The sequence below is a fragment of the Mercurialis annua genome, linkage group LG6, assembly GCF_937616625.2.
Source record: "Mercurialis annua linkage group LG6, ddMerAnnu1.2, whole genome shotgun sequence".
NCBI lineage: Eukaryota > Viridiplantae > Streptophyta > Magnoliopsida > Malpighiales > Euphorbiaceae > Mercurialis > Mercurialis annua.
This window is the reverse complement of record NC_065575.1, coordinates 43,687,999-43,706,267: the sequence shown is the minus strand read 5'-3', so window position 1 is coordinate 43,706,267 and position 18,269 is coordinate 43,687,999. Positions and strand designations below refer to the sequence as shown.

General features: G+C 27.9%; 3 protein-coding genes across 4 annotated transcripts; 2 read left to right on the top strand and 1 right to left on the bottom strand.

The window, feature by feature from the left end:
• Window positions 1-3,328: 3,328 nt before the first annotated feature.
• On the top strand, window positions 3,329-4,778 carry LOC126686465 (MLP-like protein 423). The gene is made up of 2 exons (XM_050380521.1): window positions 3,329-3,588; window positions 4,178-4,778. Exons 1-2 carry the CDS (start codon window positions 3,402-3,404, stop codon window positions 4,453-4,455), a joined length of 465 nt encoding a protein of 154 aa, XP_050236478.1. The 5' UTR covers window positions 3,329-3,401; the 3' UTR covers window positions 4,456-4,778.
• A 4,356-nt stretch (window positions 4,779-9,134) lies between these two features.
• Window positions 9,135-10,604, top strand: LOC126653874 (MLP-like protein 423). The gene is made up of 2 exons (XM_050347865.2): window positions 9,135-9,543; window positions 10,175-10,604. The coding sequence occupies exons 1-2, from the start codon at window positions 9,357-9,359 to the stop codon at window positions 10,435-10,437; spliced, it is 450 nt and encodes a 149-aa protein (XP_050203822.1). The 5' UTR covers window positions 9,135-9,356; the 3' UTR covers window positions 10,438-10,604.
• Window positions 10,605-12,349: 1,745 nt separating this feature from the next.
• Window positions 12,350-16,828, bottom strand: LOC126685833 (WAT1-related protein At1g70260). Of its 2 annotated transcripts, none has more exons than XM_050379804.2 (8): window positions 16,550-16,828; window positions 16,384-16,446; window positions 15,663-15,779; window positions 14,709-14,958; window positions 14,463-14,627; window positions 13,165-13,316; window positions 12,617-13,081; window positions 12,350-12,525 (listed from the first exon to the last, which is right to left on the bottom strand). In XM_050379804.2, the coding sequence occupies exons 1-7, from the start codon at window positions 16,747-16,749 to the stop codon at window positions 12,934-12,936; spliced, it is 1,095 nt and encodes a 364-aa protein (XP_050235761.1). In that variant the 5' UTR covers window positions 16,750-16,828; the 3' UTR covers window positions 12,350-12,525; window positions 12,617-12,933. The 2 variants fall into 2 exon arrangements, with proteins under 2 accessions (XP_050235761.1, XP_050235760.1); XM_050379803.2 differs by having other exon boundaries at window positions 12,350-12,521.
• Between the last annotated feature and the right edge of the window lie 1,441 nt (window positions 16,829-18,269).

The following is an 18,269-nucleotide window of genomic DNA, read 5'->3' as shown; positions in this document are numbered from 1 at the left end:
CTTTTATATAAAATGAAGTCGATTTACAAAAAAAAATTAAAATGCTTAGCCAACAATTTTTTTTTTAAAAAAATATCCGTCGGTGGCTTCGTCGGGTTTGTTCTCCAAGGAAGACCAGATCTGGTCTGTTCTTCAAGGAAAGGAAGAACAGATGTGGTCGGTTCTTCCTTGAAATTTAAGAACCTTAATGATAAAGGAGGAGAACGGACTATAGGTGATTTATAGCTGATTTGATTGGACATGCTCAATTAATAGTTACTATAAGGTTGGTAGAATTCACATTTAGCTGAGCAATAGTGGCAACCGACAAATTAGTTGACCCGAATCATTTGGTTTCATTTAGTCGGGTTACCACCAATTATCTCCACCATTCATCGTCCTAGCTCACCAACTGGAAATATGGTCCAATATAACAGGCCACTCTGGCCACTACGGTAAGCAAATTTTATACCTAACCGAGTAAATTAAATTAATCAATTTATTTGATTAATTCGATTATTCAGTTGGTTTGATTCGATTCTATAAAGTTTTTTTTATTTCAGTTATAGTTTAAGAGTTTTAAAAATCCAGTAAATCAAATTAAATGAAAATTGTCTATTTACTTATTGCAATTACTTTTTATTTTGCATCGGCTAAAATAAAATTAATCCAATTAACCGATAGATTTAGCCAGTTTAATTTTTTATTTTAAAATTTTCAACAATTTTGTTACTTTGATTTCAGTCAATTTGCTTAATCCAATCAGTGATAAAACTAAATTAACTCAATTAATTTGGTATATATGGGTTATTAAGTTTGATTTTAACCGAACTGGTTATTTTTTCACGCATTTTATCTTAATAACAAAACTTTTGGAGCAATATACAAACACATAAAAGTTTAATATCCTTATTTCGAAAGAAAAAAGTTTAATATCATTCAATCTTTTATTTTCTTATCAGAGTTTAGCCATTTAAGCTTCCTTTAATTTTGACGGCTTATAATCACCGTCTTCTTGGCTTTCAGGCTTTTATCCTTGACGTTTTTAAATTTCAATTTTGTTTTATAAATTCATGAACTTCGATTTAAAAGTTGATAAATTCTTTTTGTCTATTTTTTAGTTAACACCGTTAACATTTGATGACGTGACACTTTCAAAAAAAATAATACATTCAACTCCACCTCATCCGACATGTCATTAAAAACACTTTGAAATAAATGTTCTTTTTAAATTTACATTTTAATATTCCATCAACTTAATTTTATCTATTTAAACATTTATAGTCTTTATGTCCATTGATATGTATATTCTATGTTGAATTATTATGTCTATTTTGATTTAAATAAAACTTTTTTTATAAGAAATATATTAAAGCTGATAGTTTAAAAATTTAGATAAATTAATTATTTGACGTTGGAATAGTTATGACAGAATTTCTAATTTTAATAATAAAACTATAATTAATCTATACTTCTATACTATATATAAAAGCACGGATAGGGGGGGGGGGGGGGGGGGGGGAGAACAAGCAAATTTACTGAATAATCATTTTCAGTTTACAACTAAATAAAGGTTTTATAGTCATTAACTAATTAGTTATTTAATTAATCACTATTGTGATTAAACTCCTAATTAAAATAGGTAGCTAAATTATCTCCAATTTAATTTTTAGTATGTAAAAAATAACTAAATTGTCTCCAAATTAGTATGAATACCTATCTTTTAGTTTAATTGAACTACAAAATCAAAATACTATATTTGTCAATATATTATTATTTAAATTTCTATCTTATATTTTTAAAGATGTTATTAATAAAATTAAGTTAATTATTTAATTATGGTTATTATAAAATCAAAAGAAGAATAAATTCAGTATGGAAAAAAAGTTAATAACCAAATATATTATATTTACTTTTACTATTAATTATAAATAAAAAATTAATATAATTATAATAAATTTATTAATATATTCATTGAGAAGTTACATTACGAGACACGTGCATAGCACGTAATGCAAAACTAGTAAAAATAAAAATTCATATAACTTCACCATTACAGCAGTCAAAGATTTGGGTTTTGATATAAGCTCATAGTAGTATATAATTGCTAGGCTAACCCTTGCTTATTCCAGATTTAATCGATATAAATTTTAAAGATAATTCCACAATATTTAGAAAAACAAATATAAATAAATTTATAAATGTAAAGGTTCAACCACCTATTAACTAGTTCTAGTTATTAGATCATGGTTGAACCTAAACACTCTCATAAACATGTGGAGTTGTCACATTTTCATCTATATGAAATCAATTACTCCCACCAATATTTCTAATATGATATCAGAGCGGGTCTGATCCGGGTTCTTAATTTGCCGATTGTCCGTCTGGATGTTCAGTACCAGTGGCCTGGTCCGGTGTTGCCGCTGCGTATTAAATCAAAAATTTCAGTGGGTCTGGCCAGAATTTTTGATTTGCCGGTTGTCCGTCTAGATGTTCATTCTCAGCGGCCCGGTCCGGTATTGCCGCTGCTTGTTAAATCAAAAAGTTTCAGTTTCAGAGGGAGTCAATTTCAAGTGACAACCGGATGTCCAGTCCCGGTTGCACTTGAGGGGGAGTGTTAAAGATAATCCCACATTACTTAGTAGAATAAATATAAATGAATTTATAAGTGTAAAAGTTCAACCACCTATTAATTACTTCTAGTTATTAGGTCATGGTTGAATCTAAACACTCTCATAAACATGTGGGGTTGTCACATTCTCGCCTATATAAAATCAATTACTCCCACCAATATTTTTAATATAAATTAAGAAAGCCCAGTCACTTAAAATTACTCATTTTTTTGGCTCAACTTTTTAAAATGACCAATTTGATCTAATTTTAATAAATATATTTTGATTATAGCCAATTAAATATATTTATAAAAATGTCAATTTCTTTTAATTTAAATCAAAATTAATCTCTTGTTAATCGAAAGATACTTATCGGAATCAGGCTACAATTAACAAAATAAAAAATGGTTATAGATGACAAAAATTTGAAAAGATTTGGCCTTTAAAAAGATAATTAAATGGTTAGTTACAATTCAAATGTATTATTGAATTTAGAATAAAATTGACATATATAAAAAGTTAAACTACTATAAATTAAAAATGTCTAAAACGTTTAGTACTTTCGATTGATCAAGTCAATTTAAGACGAGGGTCCATTTCTTGCATGAGACGGTGAAAACAGGTACATTTTGTTGATGATAGGAAAATGGCAGTTGAAGTTTTGATTAATGAATTTAAAGCTCTCATTCAAGATCTATCTTTCACTACCACTATATAATCAATAACATTTCAATCTCCCTAAATATCATCTACACTCATTCACAATCTTCTTTTTTAGTTCATTATTTATTTTTCTTGCTTAATTTATCAATGGCTGCCAGTGGAACACTTCATGTAGAAGTTGACATCAAATCTTCTCCAGATAAATTCTGGAATAGTATTAGAGACTCCACAACTCTCTTCCCTAAATTCTTTCCTGATCAATACGCCACGATTCTGGTACTCGAAGGCGACGGAAAGGCCGCTGGCTCAGTCCGTCTCTTCACTTACGCTGAAGGTACGTACATTTGAAATTAATATATCATTGTTAATTTACGACTGTTAAATATGTGAGAGAATTTCTGTCTTAAACTTTTGATAGAATTATGAAAAATTTGTGATGAAATTATGATAGAAAGTACTATCATAAAATATAATGACCGCAGTTTCCGTCACAATAATAAAATAACTGTAGTTCCGTCACAAATCTATTACAAACCTGTACGATGAAAATTCAGTCATAAATTTTACAGCTCCTAGTTGTGTTTGAATTATCTAAAATTCATCTAATAGCATTATTTTTATGAGAAATTAATTTTTAGATAAATTCAATCGACTATATTATCCGTGTGCCAAACCAATCATTTTAACACACATCACCGAATGATGTGATTAATGTAATTTTTTTTGTTAAATTTTTTACACATTTCGTGATGTGTTTTAAAACTATTAACCCAACTCACAGGTGTGATGTAGTAACTGAGTCTATCTATATAAATTTTATTATATTTAAATATCAAATGATTTTTTAATTATAAATAAAATACATTCCAGAGTAGAATCGAATCAAATAAAGGGTAAATTGTTTTTTAATTTTTTGTTTTCAGGCTCTCCCCTCGTTAAGATATCGAAAGAGCGGATCGATGTAGTTGATGAAGTCGAGAAGAAGGTTTCTTACAGTGTGGTCGAGGGCGATCTCCTGAAATACTACAAGGTTTTTAAGGGTCACATAGCTGTTCTTCCAAAGGAAAATGGGAGTTTAGTAAAATGGAGCTGCGAGTATGAAAAAGTAAGCGATGATGTTGAAGTCCCACATATTATTAAGGATTTTGTTGTCAAGAATTTCACCGAAGTCGATGAACTTATTCAAGATCAGAAAATTTAAGAAAAAAAGAAATTTTTATCTAAATCCGGTTTATGATAGCATGCGAGTGAACTTCATAATTTAAATTCAAGAATAATAGACTTTATGAGATGGTTTCATGAAAAATCGGTTTAGATAAGAAATTTCTATATCACTATAAGAATAATGGTGTGTACCTGCAGTTTGCTAATTATTAAGTTACTTCATTATCTTTCAGTTTTATTTATGTTTTGTTGTTTGTGTATTGGGTGTTCTTGTAATGTGAATCTTTTTCCACAATAAAAGTGTAACAGCTAGTTACTCATCTCTCAGTTGAGTATGATTAATTACGGAGTAAATTATTATTAGAGCCTCCATATATATTATAATTTTTATTTTTATTGGTCTTATTTAAATTTTTTTACGATACGGTCTTCTATTTTTATTTCTATTAACAATTTAGTCACTCTGATTATTTAGTGTTAGTCAACTAAATCAAAGATCTAATTAAAAAAAATTAATTTCCTTAATCTTTAAATTATTTTTGACACAAATAAAAATTATAAATTAATGAAATTCAATAGCTTAATAAAATTAATTAATTTATTATTTATTTATCTTTTAATTTTTTTATTTCATTTAATTTTTAATACTAAAAAAATTAAAATCATAAAATGAAATATTATTAAATATTAAAAATTAAAGTAAAGCTATTAATTTATTAAATCTCATAAAGATATGATTTTTATTTAGACACACTAAAAATTTAAGTTTAAGAATTAAAATGAAGTTCATTTTAAAAAAAATTAATTATTTGATTCAACAGACTAAAATTAAAAATATACGGAAGGACGAAAGATATAATTCAGACAAGAAAGATGAAAGTGTAAAATATAATACATATAGGAGTTTTAGAGTAATTTACTCTTAATTAAATGATAAATACTCCCTCCATTTTTTTAGTTGTCACTTTAGACAAATGTGTTTTTCCATCAATAGTTGTTTTTTTAGAAATTTAAGATAACATTAACTAGTATCTTCCAAATTTATCCCTCTCATAAGAAATGACTCTACGACTCAATTTATAAAAGCAATTATTAAATAGTAGGGTTATTTGAGTATTTACTCTCATAATTGAAGATAAAAATCCCACTTTTTTAATATGTACAATTTTAGCTAGAATAGTTATACAACGCAACGGTTGCGCCACGTCATTCGTGCAACAAACCAATAATGCGTTAGCCATGTGCAAATGTTTAATGATAAAAAAATAAACAATAAATAAAAATTCTCTATCGCAAATGATTATTGACTTGTTGTAAAAATGACGTGGCACATCCGTTATGTGGGATAAATACTCAGCTGAATAATTATACAGCGCAACGGTTGTGCCACGTCATTCGTGCAACAAACCAATGATGCGTTAACTGACTTCTGTACTTCAAAATTGGTCTCTAGTTAGGTCCACAAACTAAACACCTGAAAGACATTAAAGGTGAGGGGTCAGTATTTGGAAAAATACTGAGTGAGTTGACATTTACTAACAATATTAATATAGAAACATAGCATCACATCTCAAGAAAACAATAACATAAAACATATAAACATGTGAGTAATTTTTAGGAAAAAGTTATTTTGAGAGGCATAAAATATCAAATTCGAAACTCAATTAGAAAAATAAATAAAAAAATAGAGTTTGAATTTAGCTTTTGAAAATAAATAAATTTAACCGAATATAATTTATCATCAACTATCGATTGGATTTATAATTGGAATTGATTTGAAGCATATCTTCTGCAATTGTGTAATGTGTTGGTCTTTAATTTTCTTGAATTAAGGTACTACCATCAGCGGCTGCAGTTGGATGGATTTAGGTCAGATCATTTTGGGTGCAGGTCATTTTAAATTATGTTTTTTTAGCTTTTGTCAAATTTGTATCACTATCAATTCGAATTAAGTAGCAATTTGCCCTTCAACTTGTAAGTAATGGGCAATTAACACATAAATTAATTTTATTGAGAAATCAGTACACGAACTTGGTGATTATAGACAATTGCCAATCAGTTCATTTTAAATTAACTTACAAGTTAAGAGGGCAAATTGCCAATTTAAGTGACAATTAACTTACAAATTGAGGGGGCAAATTGCCAAAATGGGGCAAATTGCCCATAATCACCAAGTTCGTATACTAATTTCCCACAAAGTTAATTTATGTGTTAATTGCCCATTACTTATAAGTTGAGGGGGCATATTGCCATTTAAATACTTTCAATTCAGATCACTTTAAGTTAGATTCAGATAATTCTAATCATAATAGAGTAGTTATTTTCAGGTTTTTTTTCTTCAGAAAATACTCATGCTATTATTTGATTTTTAAAATAAAAAATTATTATTTTATTTAAAAAATCCAAAAATACAGTTTTCAAAAAATGTCACTTTTTACGTAAATATTTGCGACATAATCAAATTTAAATATGTCACTTTCTACGTAAATTTATTATATTCTATGTGAAGTTATCTTTGAACTAAAAATTTCATCATTTAAAGTGAAACATATGATATTATTAATTACTTATTGTTCCTGAAAAAATATTAATTTTGATATTCTATATTTGGATGTCAATTAAAATATTTACTGTAAAGTATAATACATTTATGTAAAAAGATAATATATTTTACGAACACGTCGTATTTTTTTTATATAAAATTGAGTGTACTAGAACTTTTTATGATCCGTATGTTAATGCAATTGAAGTTTGATGTGTATGTGTTATGGTGACATTATATATGAACTGTTTTTGATGAAAAATTGAACAAAAGATCAATTCACCCCTCAATTTGGCACGAAATATCAAATGAGTTATTTTAGAGTGTTTTTGGACAAACAAATCTCCGAACTTGGCAAAAAAAATCACATCGCACCTCTTCCAGAGAGTGAAACACAGTCTCTGGTTTTAAATGATAAAAAGATCAAAATAATGCTTAATATTTCTTTTATTTTCTGGTTTAATACTTAATGATTTTTAAATTTCAATTTTACCCCTTATATTTTAAAACTTTAAAAATCAATTTATCTTTTAATTAAAAATTTAGGGACCAAACTTCTCTTTTTTCCCTTCTTCTTCCCCATTTCCTCTTCCCTTCCACCAATTTCTTCCATTTTCTCCCTTATTTTTCTTCTTTTTTTTCCTCCGGCGTCCTAACATCTTCTCAGTGACGAGAACAGCCCAGTTCTCGTCACTGAGAACGATCTGTTCTCAGACGAGAACGGATCCGTTCTCAGTTACTGAGAACCGATCCGTTCTCAGTTACAAAGGATCGTTCTCTGTAACTGAGAACATATCCGTTCTCAACCACTGAGAACCGTTTTAAGTCCGAGAACCGTTCTCAGGCCACTGAGAACGGTTCGTTCTCAGTCCGGCGGTGGCAAGGGTTTCCGGTGTGGCACTATTGATTAGGTGTAGATAATTAATTAGAATGATTAGGTTTAATTAGAATTTTAATTAGATTTGATTAGTATTAAATTAAAATTAATTAGAATTAATTTTTTTAAATTAGTTCATTCACTCTCTTTTTTTATGTCAGAAGGGTGAATTTGATTCGGTTTGGTAAGTTGCGGGTTGAATTGAACCGGTTTTGCCAAGTTGCGGATCTGTTTGATCCGGTTTCGTCTAAAATGACTCATTTGATATTTCGTGCCAAGTTGAGGGGTGAATTGATCCTTTGTTCATGAAAAATTATACATGAAATTTAATTTTTTTATGAAATTTTATATATGTAAAGATTATTTGAGTATTTTTATAGTTTTAAATAGTTATAAGGGTATAGGTATAATGAGAAATTCTTACCTAGTCCCGGTTCATGAATTTTCCATACACCTACCCAATGAGGTATTAGTCTAATACAATTTTTTCTTTTTTTATTATTTTATCTTTCTTCTCATTTTTCTAACATCTCATTGGATAGGTCCATGAATTTTTCATGGACCGGATCTAGATAAGAACTTCCCATAGGTAACAATGCAAAAAAAAAAATGTCATAGTTGAATATTTTACCTTTTATATAATCTACATTATCTAGTAAAACAGAATTAAATACTTTACAGGTTACCGAACTATCAATTTATTTCAAAAAAGTTACCAAATTTTGATTTATTTCAAAAAAGTTATCGAACTTTCAATTTATTTTAAAACAATACCAAATTTCGATTTATTTCGAAAAAGCTACCAAGCTATCAATTTATTTCAAAAAGGATAGTAGACTTTCATTTATTTCTAAAAGGTTATCAAATATTAATTTTTTTAATCAATAAAAAGTTTTTTTAATTAAATTGAAGATTTATACACGTGTAGTTTGTGTGGCGAATAATTACTTTAAATTTGTCATGTATGATTCGGATGATTGAAAAAAAATAACTTTAGGTAATTTAAAAAAAAATGTTTGGTACCCTTTTTGTAATAAATTGATTGTCTGAAATAAATCAAAATTCAGTATTCTTTTTAAAAAAATTGAAAATTCGATGATTTTTTTAAAATAAATTAAAGTTTGATAATTTTTTAGAAATAAATTGATAGTTCGGTAACATGTAAAGTATTCAACCCAGTAAAACTTGTTGATTGATTTTTTTAATTAGTTATACCACTTGTAAGAATCTAATTGGTTATTAAAAATAACAATTATGGAAACATCCCACTACAAATTACCGATTTAATTATTAATAAGTTATCTAATATGTTTATTTTTAAATGGTCAATGTTAAACAAATTAAAATGAATGGTAATTTGAAAAAGAAAGTAACTTTGTTTTGTAACAAAATATCTCTAGAAAGACCCCTACTACCTCTATGACACTATATAATCAACAACATTTCAGTATTCCTAAATATTAACTACACTAATTAAAATCCCATTTTTAATTCATTAATCTTCTTGCATAATTCATCAATGGCTGCCAGTGGAACACTTGATGTAGAGGTTGAGATCAAGTCTTCTCCAGATAAATTCTGGAATACCATTAGAGACTCTACCACTACATTCCCTAAATTATTGCCTGATCGGTACCAGACCATTGAGGTACTCGAAGGCGACGGCAAGGCTGCTGGCTCAGTCCGTCTCTTCACTTACGGTGAAGGTACGGTTCGCTCATTCTAAATGTTCAACTCTTTTTAATTTTCTTTCTGGGTTGCATTTGGTTCAAATAAACTTTATAAAGTTCTATAATATTTATTTATAAATAAGTATAATTATATTTGTTTTATTTATAAATTTATTATATAATTAGCCTAATTACTTAAAAATATCAAATATTTTTGATTTATCATTTATAAACCTCACAAAAATGTCAACTTTGAACCTAATTTCGACAAATATATTTCAATTGCAGCTAGTTTTTCTTTTTTAAAGGCTAACACTTTTCGACTTTTTAAATTTATTACCAAATTTTTTAATTTTTATAAGTATTTTTCTATTGAAAAAGGAGAATATTATTTGACTATAAATAAAAGAGTAGAAAAAGTTTGTCTTTTTTCATATATATAAATATGTCTAGTTAGCTATCATTGATATATATTTGTCGAAATTTGATCAAAATCAACATTTTTAAAAGAGTTAGACTATAAATGAAAAAAATCCAAAAATAAGAGATATCCTTAATAAGTAACTACAACTATTTTTTTAAATTACCGAACTAGTTATTTTTATAGCAAATGAATTACTAAATAAATTTTAAAGTAAAACTGAATTTTTCTAAATTTTCTTTTCAGGTTCTCCACTTGTGAAGATATCAAAAGAGCGGATTGATGTTATGGATGAAGCAGAAAAGAAGGTATCTTACAGTGTGATCGAAGGCGATCTCCTAAAACACTATAAGGTTTTTAAGGGTCATATAATTGTTCTTCCAAAGGAAAATGGGAGCTTAGTAAAATGGAGCTGCGAGTATGAGAAAGCAAGCGATGATATTGAAGTTCCGAATATTCTTATGGATTTTGCTGTCAAACATTTCAAGGATATTGATGAACTTATTTAGGATCAAAAGGTATAAATTGAGCAAAATTCTCTTCTAAATCCGGGTTTATGGTAGACCAATTTCATACGAGTGAACTTCACAATTTGAATTCAAGTATAATATAGTTTACGAGATGAAGAACCAGTTTTAGATGGGAAATTTCTATATTGCTAGTAAAATAATGGTGTTCAATGTAGTTTGGTAATTATTAAGTTGCTTCATTATGTTGTATGTTTGTTCTGGGTGTTATTGTAACGTTCTCTTTGTTTTAAAAGCTAACTGTTCGCATCTCAAATGAACAATAATTAATTAAGTGATAGAATTATTTTCAGGAAAAAATAAGTTATTTTGAGAAGCTTAAAATATAAACTTTTGAAATTGCAAATTATAAATAAAAAAGTAGAGTTTGAAAATAATAAATAATAAATAATATAAAATCAAATTAAATTTATTAATAACCACCAACTGGATTTATAGTTTAATCATTAATTTTTTTAGTGGACTACTATTTGCGGCTCCTAGATCACTAGATGTCCCTATTATTATGCAAAATATGCAATTGATTAATCTCACACGCGCCCATCGACCTAATAATTTTTATTTTAAATAATTAGTTTTTATGACATATATTTATTTTTAACGATCATCATTTTTCAATTAATATGATGCAATGTCTTAGTAAAAATATGACTTATTTTTATTTTCCGCAAAACGTTTAAAAATACTCATGACTGATTTGATAGGATTTTAGAATTGAAACACAATTATGAAAGAAATAAAACTTGGTAAAATTATGTTATTTAATTTTATATTAGTATTTTTTAAGAGTATTTAAATTTAAGCTAAGCATTGCCTACCATGTGCTTAAGTGTAATGATATTAAAATTTATTTTTTTAATAGTATTGAAATTATTGATTTATCCTGTTATCGCCAGTTACATCATCTTTTTTTGTTTGTTTTTTTTGGCCAAACAAATATTTGGGTCCCTGCACTATCACTCTTTTCTAACTTAAGTCCCTGAACTATAAAATATTTAAAATAAGTCCCTGCACTATTAAAAACATCTATTTTAAGTCCCTATCATTGTGCAAGTTAACGGAATGTGGATGACGTTAACAATCAAATATCAAAATATGCTATTTTGGTCTCTGCACTATCATTTTTTTCCAATTTGAGTCCTTGCACTATTAGAAACATCAATTTTAAGTCTTTCTATCACATAATTTAAATACTATTAATAATATTTTTATTTTCTTTTCTCTTTTAATGTTATTAAATTTTTTAGCATTTCCAAAACTAGAATTATCTCCGACTATTAATAAATTTTTTTCAATTTAATTTTAAATTTTAATTATTTAAAATTTATTAATTTAATTAAATAAAAATAATTTTTTTATTTATACAATTAATTTTTTATTTTATACAATTAATTTTTTATTTTTATAAAAAAATTAAATATATTAAAAAACTGTTTGTCTACCTCGCAATCTTTAAAATATCATATTTTTAAAAATATTTATTTTTATTTAACTAAATTAATTTATTTTGAATTAATTAACTTTGAGTAATTAAAATTTATGGTAGATTTATAGTGTAAGGACTCAAATAGTAAAAACATTATAGTGTAAGGACTCAAAGTTTTAACTTCATAAATTTTAACTACAACCAATCTCAGAGTCTAGCGTTTGTATCTCACTCTCTAACGGAATGGCACGGAGGGACTTAAATCGGAGACTTTTGATAGTGTAGGGATTTATTTTAAATGTTTTATAATTCAGGGACTTAAATTGGAAAAAAATGATACTGCAGGGACCCAAAAATAGTTTGGCTTTTTTTTTTGCCAGATTGTTTGTTTCACTTATCATAAGATGAGATCATGTTTATAATACTGAATAGATAGAGAATATTTAATGAAGCGCCAGATACACAAAATAAAAGAAAGATGATTGCATTAGAAAACGATAATATTTTCAAATGCAAATTTTACAACAACCCTTTGCAACTTTACATCTTAATTAATTTATTCACACCAAGAGAATATATACATTTGTTCAAACATGGCTGCTGTCTGCATGCAAAAATTGAGGAACCTCGTCTCCAACTTCTGGCTTCCAACGTGAAAAAAATATATAAGAATTAACGTAAAAATAAATAGAACAAATTATACACAAAAAATAGATCAATAGTACTGATGCTTACTTATTCGAGGTTCTTCAAACTCTCACTCCTTTATGTACAATATAAATTTCAGGGTCAATTACAAAATAAATTATAAATTTAACATATTTTATAATTAAAACACGAGTTTTAAATTTTGATAATTTCAAACATGAATGATCAATTTTTTACAATCCGAAACACCAAGTAATGTTATTTTATCTAAAAATTATTTGGTGTTCCGAATGGAAAAACAATAATTATTCATATCTAATACCGTCAAAATTTAAAATTCGTGTTTCAATTAAACATACGTTAAAATACATAATTTAATTTGTGATTAACCTTAATATAGATAGCTACGCTTCTGCTGTGTCTTGATCTTGCAGAAGAGGGAGTTTCTCAACGGAAATAATGGCGGAACGGGGCTTGTAACTTTCGTCTTCTCTGGCTTGTCCCCACATTATTGTATAATATCCCACCCCACATATCACCGTTCCGATGATACTGCACTTATCATAATCATTCACGTGAAAAATAATACAACAGTTTAATATTATAAAAATTAAAGTCAGATAACGTTTTATTACCTGCCATAGTGAAGGCTATTAGCAAAGAAGGTGACACCAAAAAATGTAGCCCAAAATATTCTAAATGGCTGGAACAACGGCACATAAAAACGACCCTTCATCCGTGTAAACAATACGTGTATACTTCCTCGAACCACACTTGCAAACATTGCCTGTTTGCACCAACAAATTTTAATTTTTAATAAAAAAGATGATAAATTTTGGCGGTTAAATATTTTTGCGTTTATCAAATTATTCCTTTTTCTCTCTTTAAGACGGATATCGAATTGTGTTTTTTTGTAGGCTTAATCGCCAAAAAACCCCCCCACCTTTTAGCCCCTTATCAAATGCACCCTGACGTTGCAATTTTGTCAGTTGCACCCTAATTCGTACCTTTGGTTTTCAATTACACCCTCAAGTACTAAATTGATCTCTTCTCCATTTGGAAAAAGTTAAAATAAGTCATCCATTTTTAACTTTTTGTGTAGAAAAGAGTTCAAACGAGTACTTTATAAAGGTTTTTATGAATTTTTCCCGAGTGAAAAAGAGTCCAATTTGATTTTGAGGGTGAAATTGAAACCTAAAGGTGCAAATTAGGGTGCAGCTGACAAAATTGCAACGTCAGAGTGTAACTGAAAAAGGGCTAAAAGGTGAGGGTTTTTTTGGTGATTAAGCCTTTTTTTCGTATGAAATAGTTAGTGGCTTGTTGTATGGTTCTATATTTTTACATATCGTCCATATCAGCAAGCTGTTGTCCACAACCGATAACCGTTTTAACAAAATAATTTAGTCAAACTTTTCATAATCCAATAACCCTTTCTAAACAAGCTATAGTTCTGTAGTTGTCTTATAACTTTTTATAATTAGATAACCGTTATGTAGAAAAACTATAGTTCGGTAACTGCAAGTATTTAACCATAAAATTTGGATGAGGTGTTAATTTTTTAGTCACGAAATTTTTATTTAATTATTGTAATTAAATTTGTTAAATTTATTTTATTTAGACACTGAATTTAAAATACTATAAATATCATGATTTCTTTTAATAATTTAATGAAAAATTGTGTAAACAAGACAACTAAATTTTACCACGTCATATTTTCTCTTGCCACAATAATCGACATTAAATTTTACAGTCATTAAAATTTAATTTAATTTTATTCGGTGCAAAAAACAATTAATAGTATAATTTTTTTTAAAGTTTATCGTTGCTTATAATTTCAAATTTTCATATTTAAACCGAAACAAATTAAAATTAAATGAAATAACACAATTTGCATGCTTTTTATTTATCTACTAATATATTTTCATGCACTTACCGTTATAACAATAAGAAGTAGCTCCAAATTAATCTGCAATTTCCAAGCATCTAAATCCCTCTCCATAAACAAACAGAAGATCGTGGTTTGAATTGTTCCAGCTAAACTATAAAAAGCCGCTACTTTCATAACTTGAAGTTGAGGATATTGTTTCATAGTACCCATCTGAACCCAAAATAATATTATTACGTACAGTGCAAGAAAACGAATTAACACTGAATAAAAATTTAAGAGATGCAATTATACCTGAATAAGGTTCCATACTGAAACACATAAAGAAGAACCAGCCAGTAAAAACCCGCCAAGAACCCAGTGATCTGGTGTTGAATAAAAAACTAAAAGGTGCTGTTTTCGGTGCAGTTTTAGGGTTGAAGATGAAGCGTTTTTTACAAATGGGCCCTTGTAAAATGCTACTATTAATGCTCCGGTGATCGTTATTAACGCACCGGTGACTTTGAATCTGAAGCTTGGGCTGCTTAGTTCTATCTTTGTCATCCTGCAAATTGATGAAACGATAATTATTAAAATATTTATTTATTTATCAAGTTCAGGGGTTAAATAGAATCATTTAATAAGTTCAGAGGTCTGATAGATGAGACGTTAAATCAAAGAATTAGATGGGTAAAAAGATAAAAATTCAGAAATCAAACTATGTACTAAGCTATTAATTATATAAAAGAAAGTGGAATTATAATCTGACCCTATGCATACAATTTACTGATCCAATTTTTTTTTTTTGATAATTGGAGAGGAGGAGCGCTTGTGGGAGGAATCGAACCCACGACCTACCAGTTTGCTGCCTAGCGCTTATACCATTTGAGCTATAGCTCATTGGTATTTATTCATCCAATTAGTTAGAAGTTAATATAGTATTTTAAAATTATAAATAGAAAAAAATATGTTATTATTTTGATAAAATCAATTTTTCTACTATCAATTATAGTTTATTCATATATATTATGATTTATGAATTTTGTCAGTTTGGTATATATTTTTAAATGTTGTTACATATATTTATAACTCATTTAGAGCAGATCGATGTAACATAATATTTTATATACTAGATAGTATTTATTTTATATGCATGGATATTTTAAGGCAGAATAACAACGCTCCAAACAAGTTTTGAATATATTTTAAAACATAGACCCGAACAAAGTAAGAAATTTCTAGTGCAATAATAGAGGAAAAAAAATGAACCTGAGAATGACGCTAAGAATGAAGGAAAAGGCAGGAATTAGGAGGCCCATTGTACACACGACATATGGAGAACTATAGCTTAGACCCAAAAATGCAAGATTTTGGGACAGGGCAATCCTGCAACACACAATATAACACTTAATATTTTATAATAGTTAATTAAGAGAAATTAACTAATTAATTACTATACTTTTCAGAGTTTAGATCTGAATTATTATTTTCACTTAAAAATCACTACTTTTTCATTTTTTTATATATTTTATATAACTGAAATCCTCTCTCAAAAAGAGATTTAGTTAAAAAAATATTAGTTTTTTAAATTAATAAAAACAATAATTCATACCTAAATAATGATAACCAAACCTTAATAAAATTAGAGGCCCATCTCCTTCCAAAATCAACAACAAAAATCTAATTCCACTTGAATATTTATTTTTGTTTGCTATCTTGTCCACAGCACATGGCTACTAATAATTTTCTCCTCTGAATATTATCAATATAAACAGAATATTCCTTCTTGTTTTAACTCCTAAATAAAATAATATCCATGAATCTTGAATCTTAATAATTTATGATTGAATCTTAATTAACACCCATTATAAAAGTTTAATTATTCTTCTTCATCATAAGATCATACTTGGTTAAATTTACTATTAAAACTCCAAATTACATTTTATATATTAATCAAGAAAATTGCTAACAGAGACTGAGAAACACAAACCCTATTAAACCCAAGAAGAAGAACCGCAGTATGAGAGGCAAGCTGAAAAAAGAATATTCTGTCCTGCAACCAATTAACAAACAAACCAGAAAATAAAATTAATTAAAGATTTTAATCAAGTGATAATCATAATCAAGAAAAATTAAAAGTAATTAAATTTATGAACCTTTCCCTATGAAATAAGAAGGAATAAGGAAGAAGAAGAAGAGTGGAAATAGCATTTGTATATACAACAAAAACAAACGGACTCATTCCGTTACTCATCGCCGTCTTCGCCAGAATAGTAAGAGCTATGGTGCAACCTTCCATTAACACCATCACCGTAAACGGCGCTACTTCTTCTATCTTTTTACTAGCACCAGTCATCTTTTTTAAATTTCACAGAGAGAAATAAAAAGCTCTCTCTATTAATTTTAATTTAATTTAATTCACATTCTGAATTATATGATTAATTCTCTCTATATATATTGATACAAATTATAACGATGACATAAGCTAAAAAAAATAAAAAAATTGGATGCCCTTTCATAAATTTGTGAGGGTGTTTATAAGAGAAAAAGCTACTCGTGTGTTATGCCCCATGCACAAAACTAAAGGGGAAAGGTGACGTGGAATCATGTTACAGTAGAAATTGATTTGTTTGTCGATTAATTCGTCCTTTGGTGTATTAATTAATTTTATACTATAGTTAATTCTAATGTTTTACGTAAATAAAGTAAATAATTTCTGCTTAGATAATATGTATAAATTTTGTGCGGTGCACATTGAGAATGGCCCTACTTATAAAGGTTATGAATAATTAGTCTCTTGGTGATTGGTCCACCTAACTTTGGTATTAATCAATAATGACCCCAGAATTTAAAGATTTTTATATTTTTTTCTCTGTGATTTTTGTTTCTTTTAGGACTCTGTGTATAGAATATAGATTCAAGATCAAGATTAAGATCAAGAATCCTATTAGAATCAGTTACGTATAATGTAGAATTACAGCATTCAGATTCGTAGTTTAATTATAATTTATAAGTACTGATAATATAAAAGCTGGTCACTGTCAAATATTTCAGGCGGCTTCAACTGTTTTTAGTTTTTACAGTTAAAACATAACTTAGTTTAAAAAATAAAAAGCAGATAACTTATCAACAATGTAATAGCTAACTTGATTAGAGGTTTTTGAATTTGAATCTTATATGAAGCTGTATTAAATTTGATGGAAATAACATTTATGATTCATGTGGACCCGCTCCAATTAGAAATTTTCATGTAATTTTGTCTTGTTATCAGTAGGGTTGCGCATCATGACGGTTTGGTACGGTTAGGTTCCAAATCAACCAAAACCTACAGTGCGTTAAATGAAAAACAAAACCGTAATTTGTTTCTCTGTAAAAACCGGGAAAAAATGACCGAACTTTTTGGTTGGTTCGGTTTTGTTTTGTTTTGTTATTTGGTTTGATGACAGGTTCATAATTTTTCATCCAAAATCAAATAAACGCCTTAAAAAAATCTAGGCAAAAAAAAAAACAGAGAAATTCGGATATAAAATCAAATAAAAGCCTTTGTAATTTTTTGTTATTACAGTTAGTTCTGTTTTTATTTTTTTTGCTACTTTGGTTTTACAAACCTCCAGGCCTAACAATTGACCGAACTCAAAAGTTTTCTAACTTAGCCACCGAACAACATCATTTTCACTGAATACCTGGATCAAACAACAAATTTTAGTCTTGTTCGGATTTTACTCAGCCCGGTTTGTTAAATATATCAAGCTTCTCAGCAAATTGAAGATGTTTAGCAGAGTGCCACATCATCAATTCCAGCTAAAGCTTGTTCAGCAAATTGAAGATGTTTAGCAGATCAGTTCCAGCTAAGCTTGATTTATCAGAAGTTAGAAG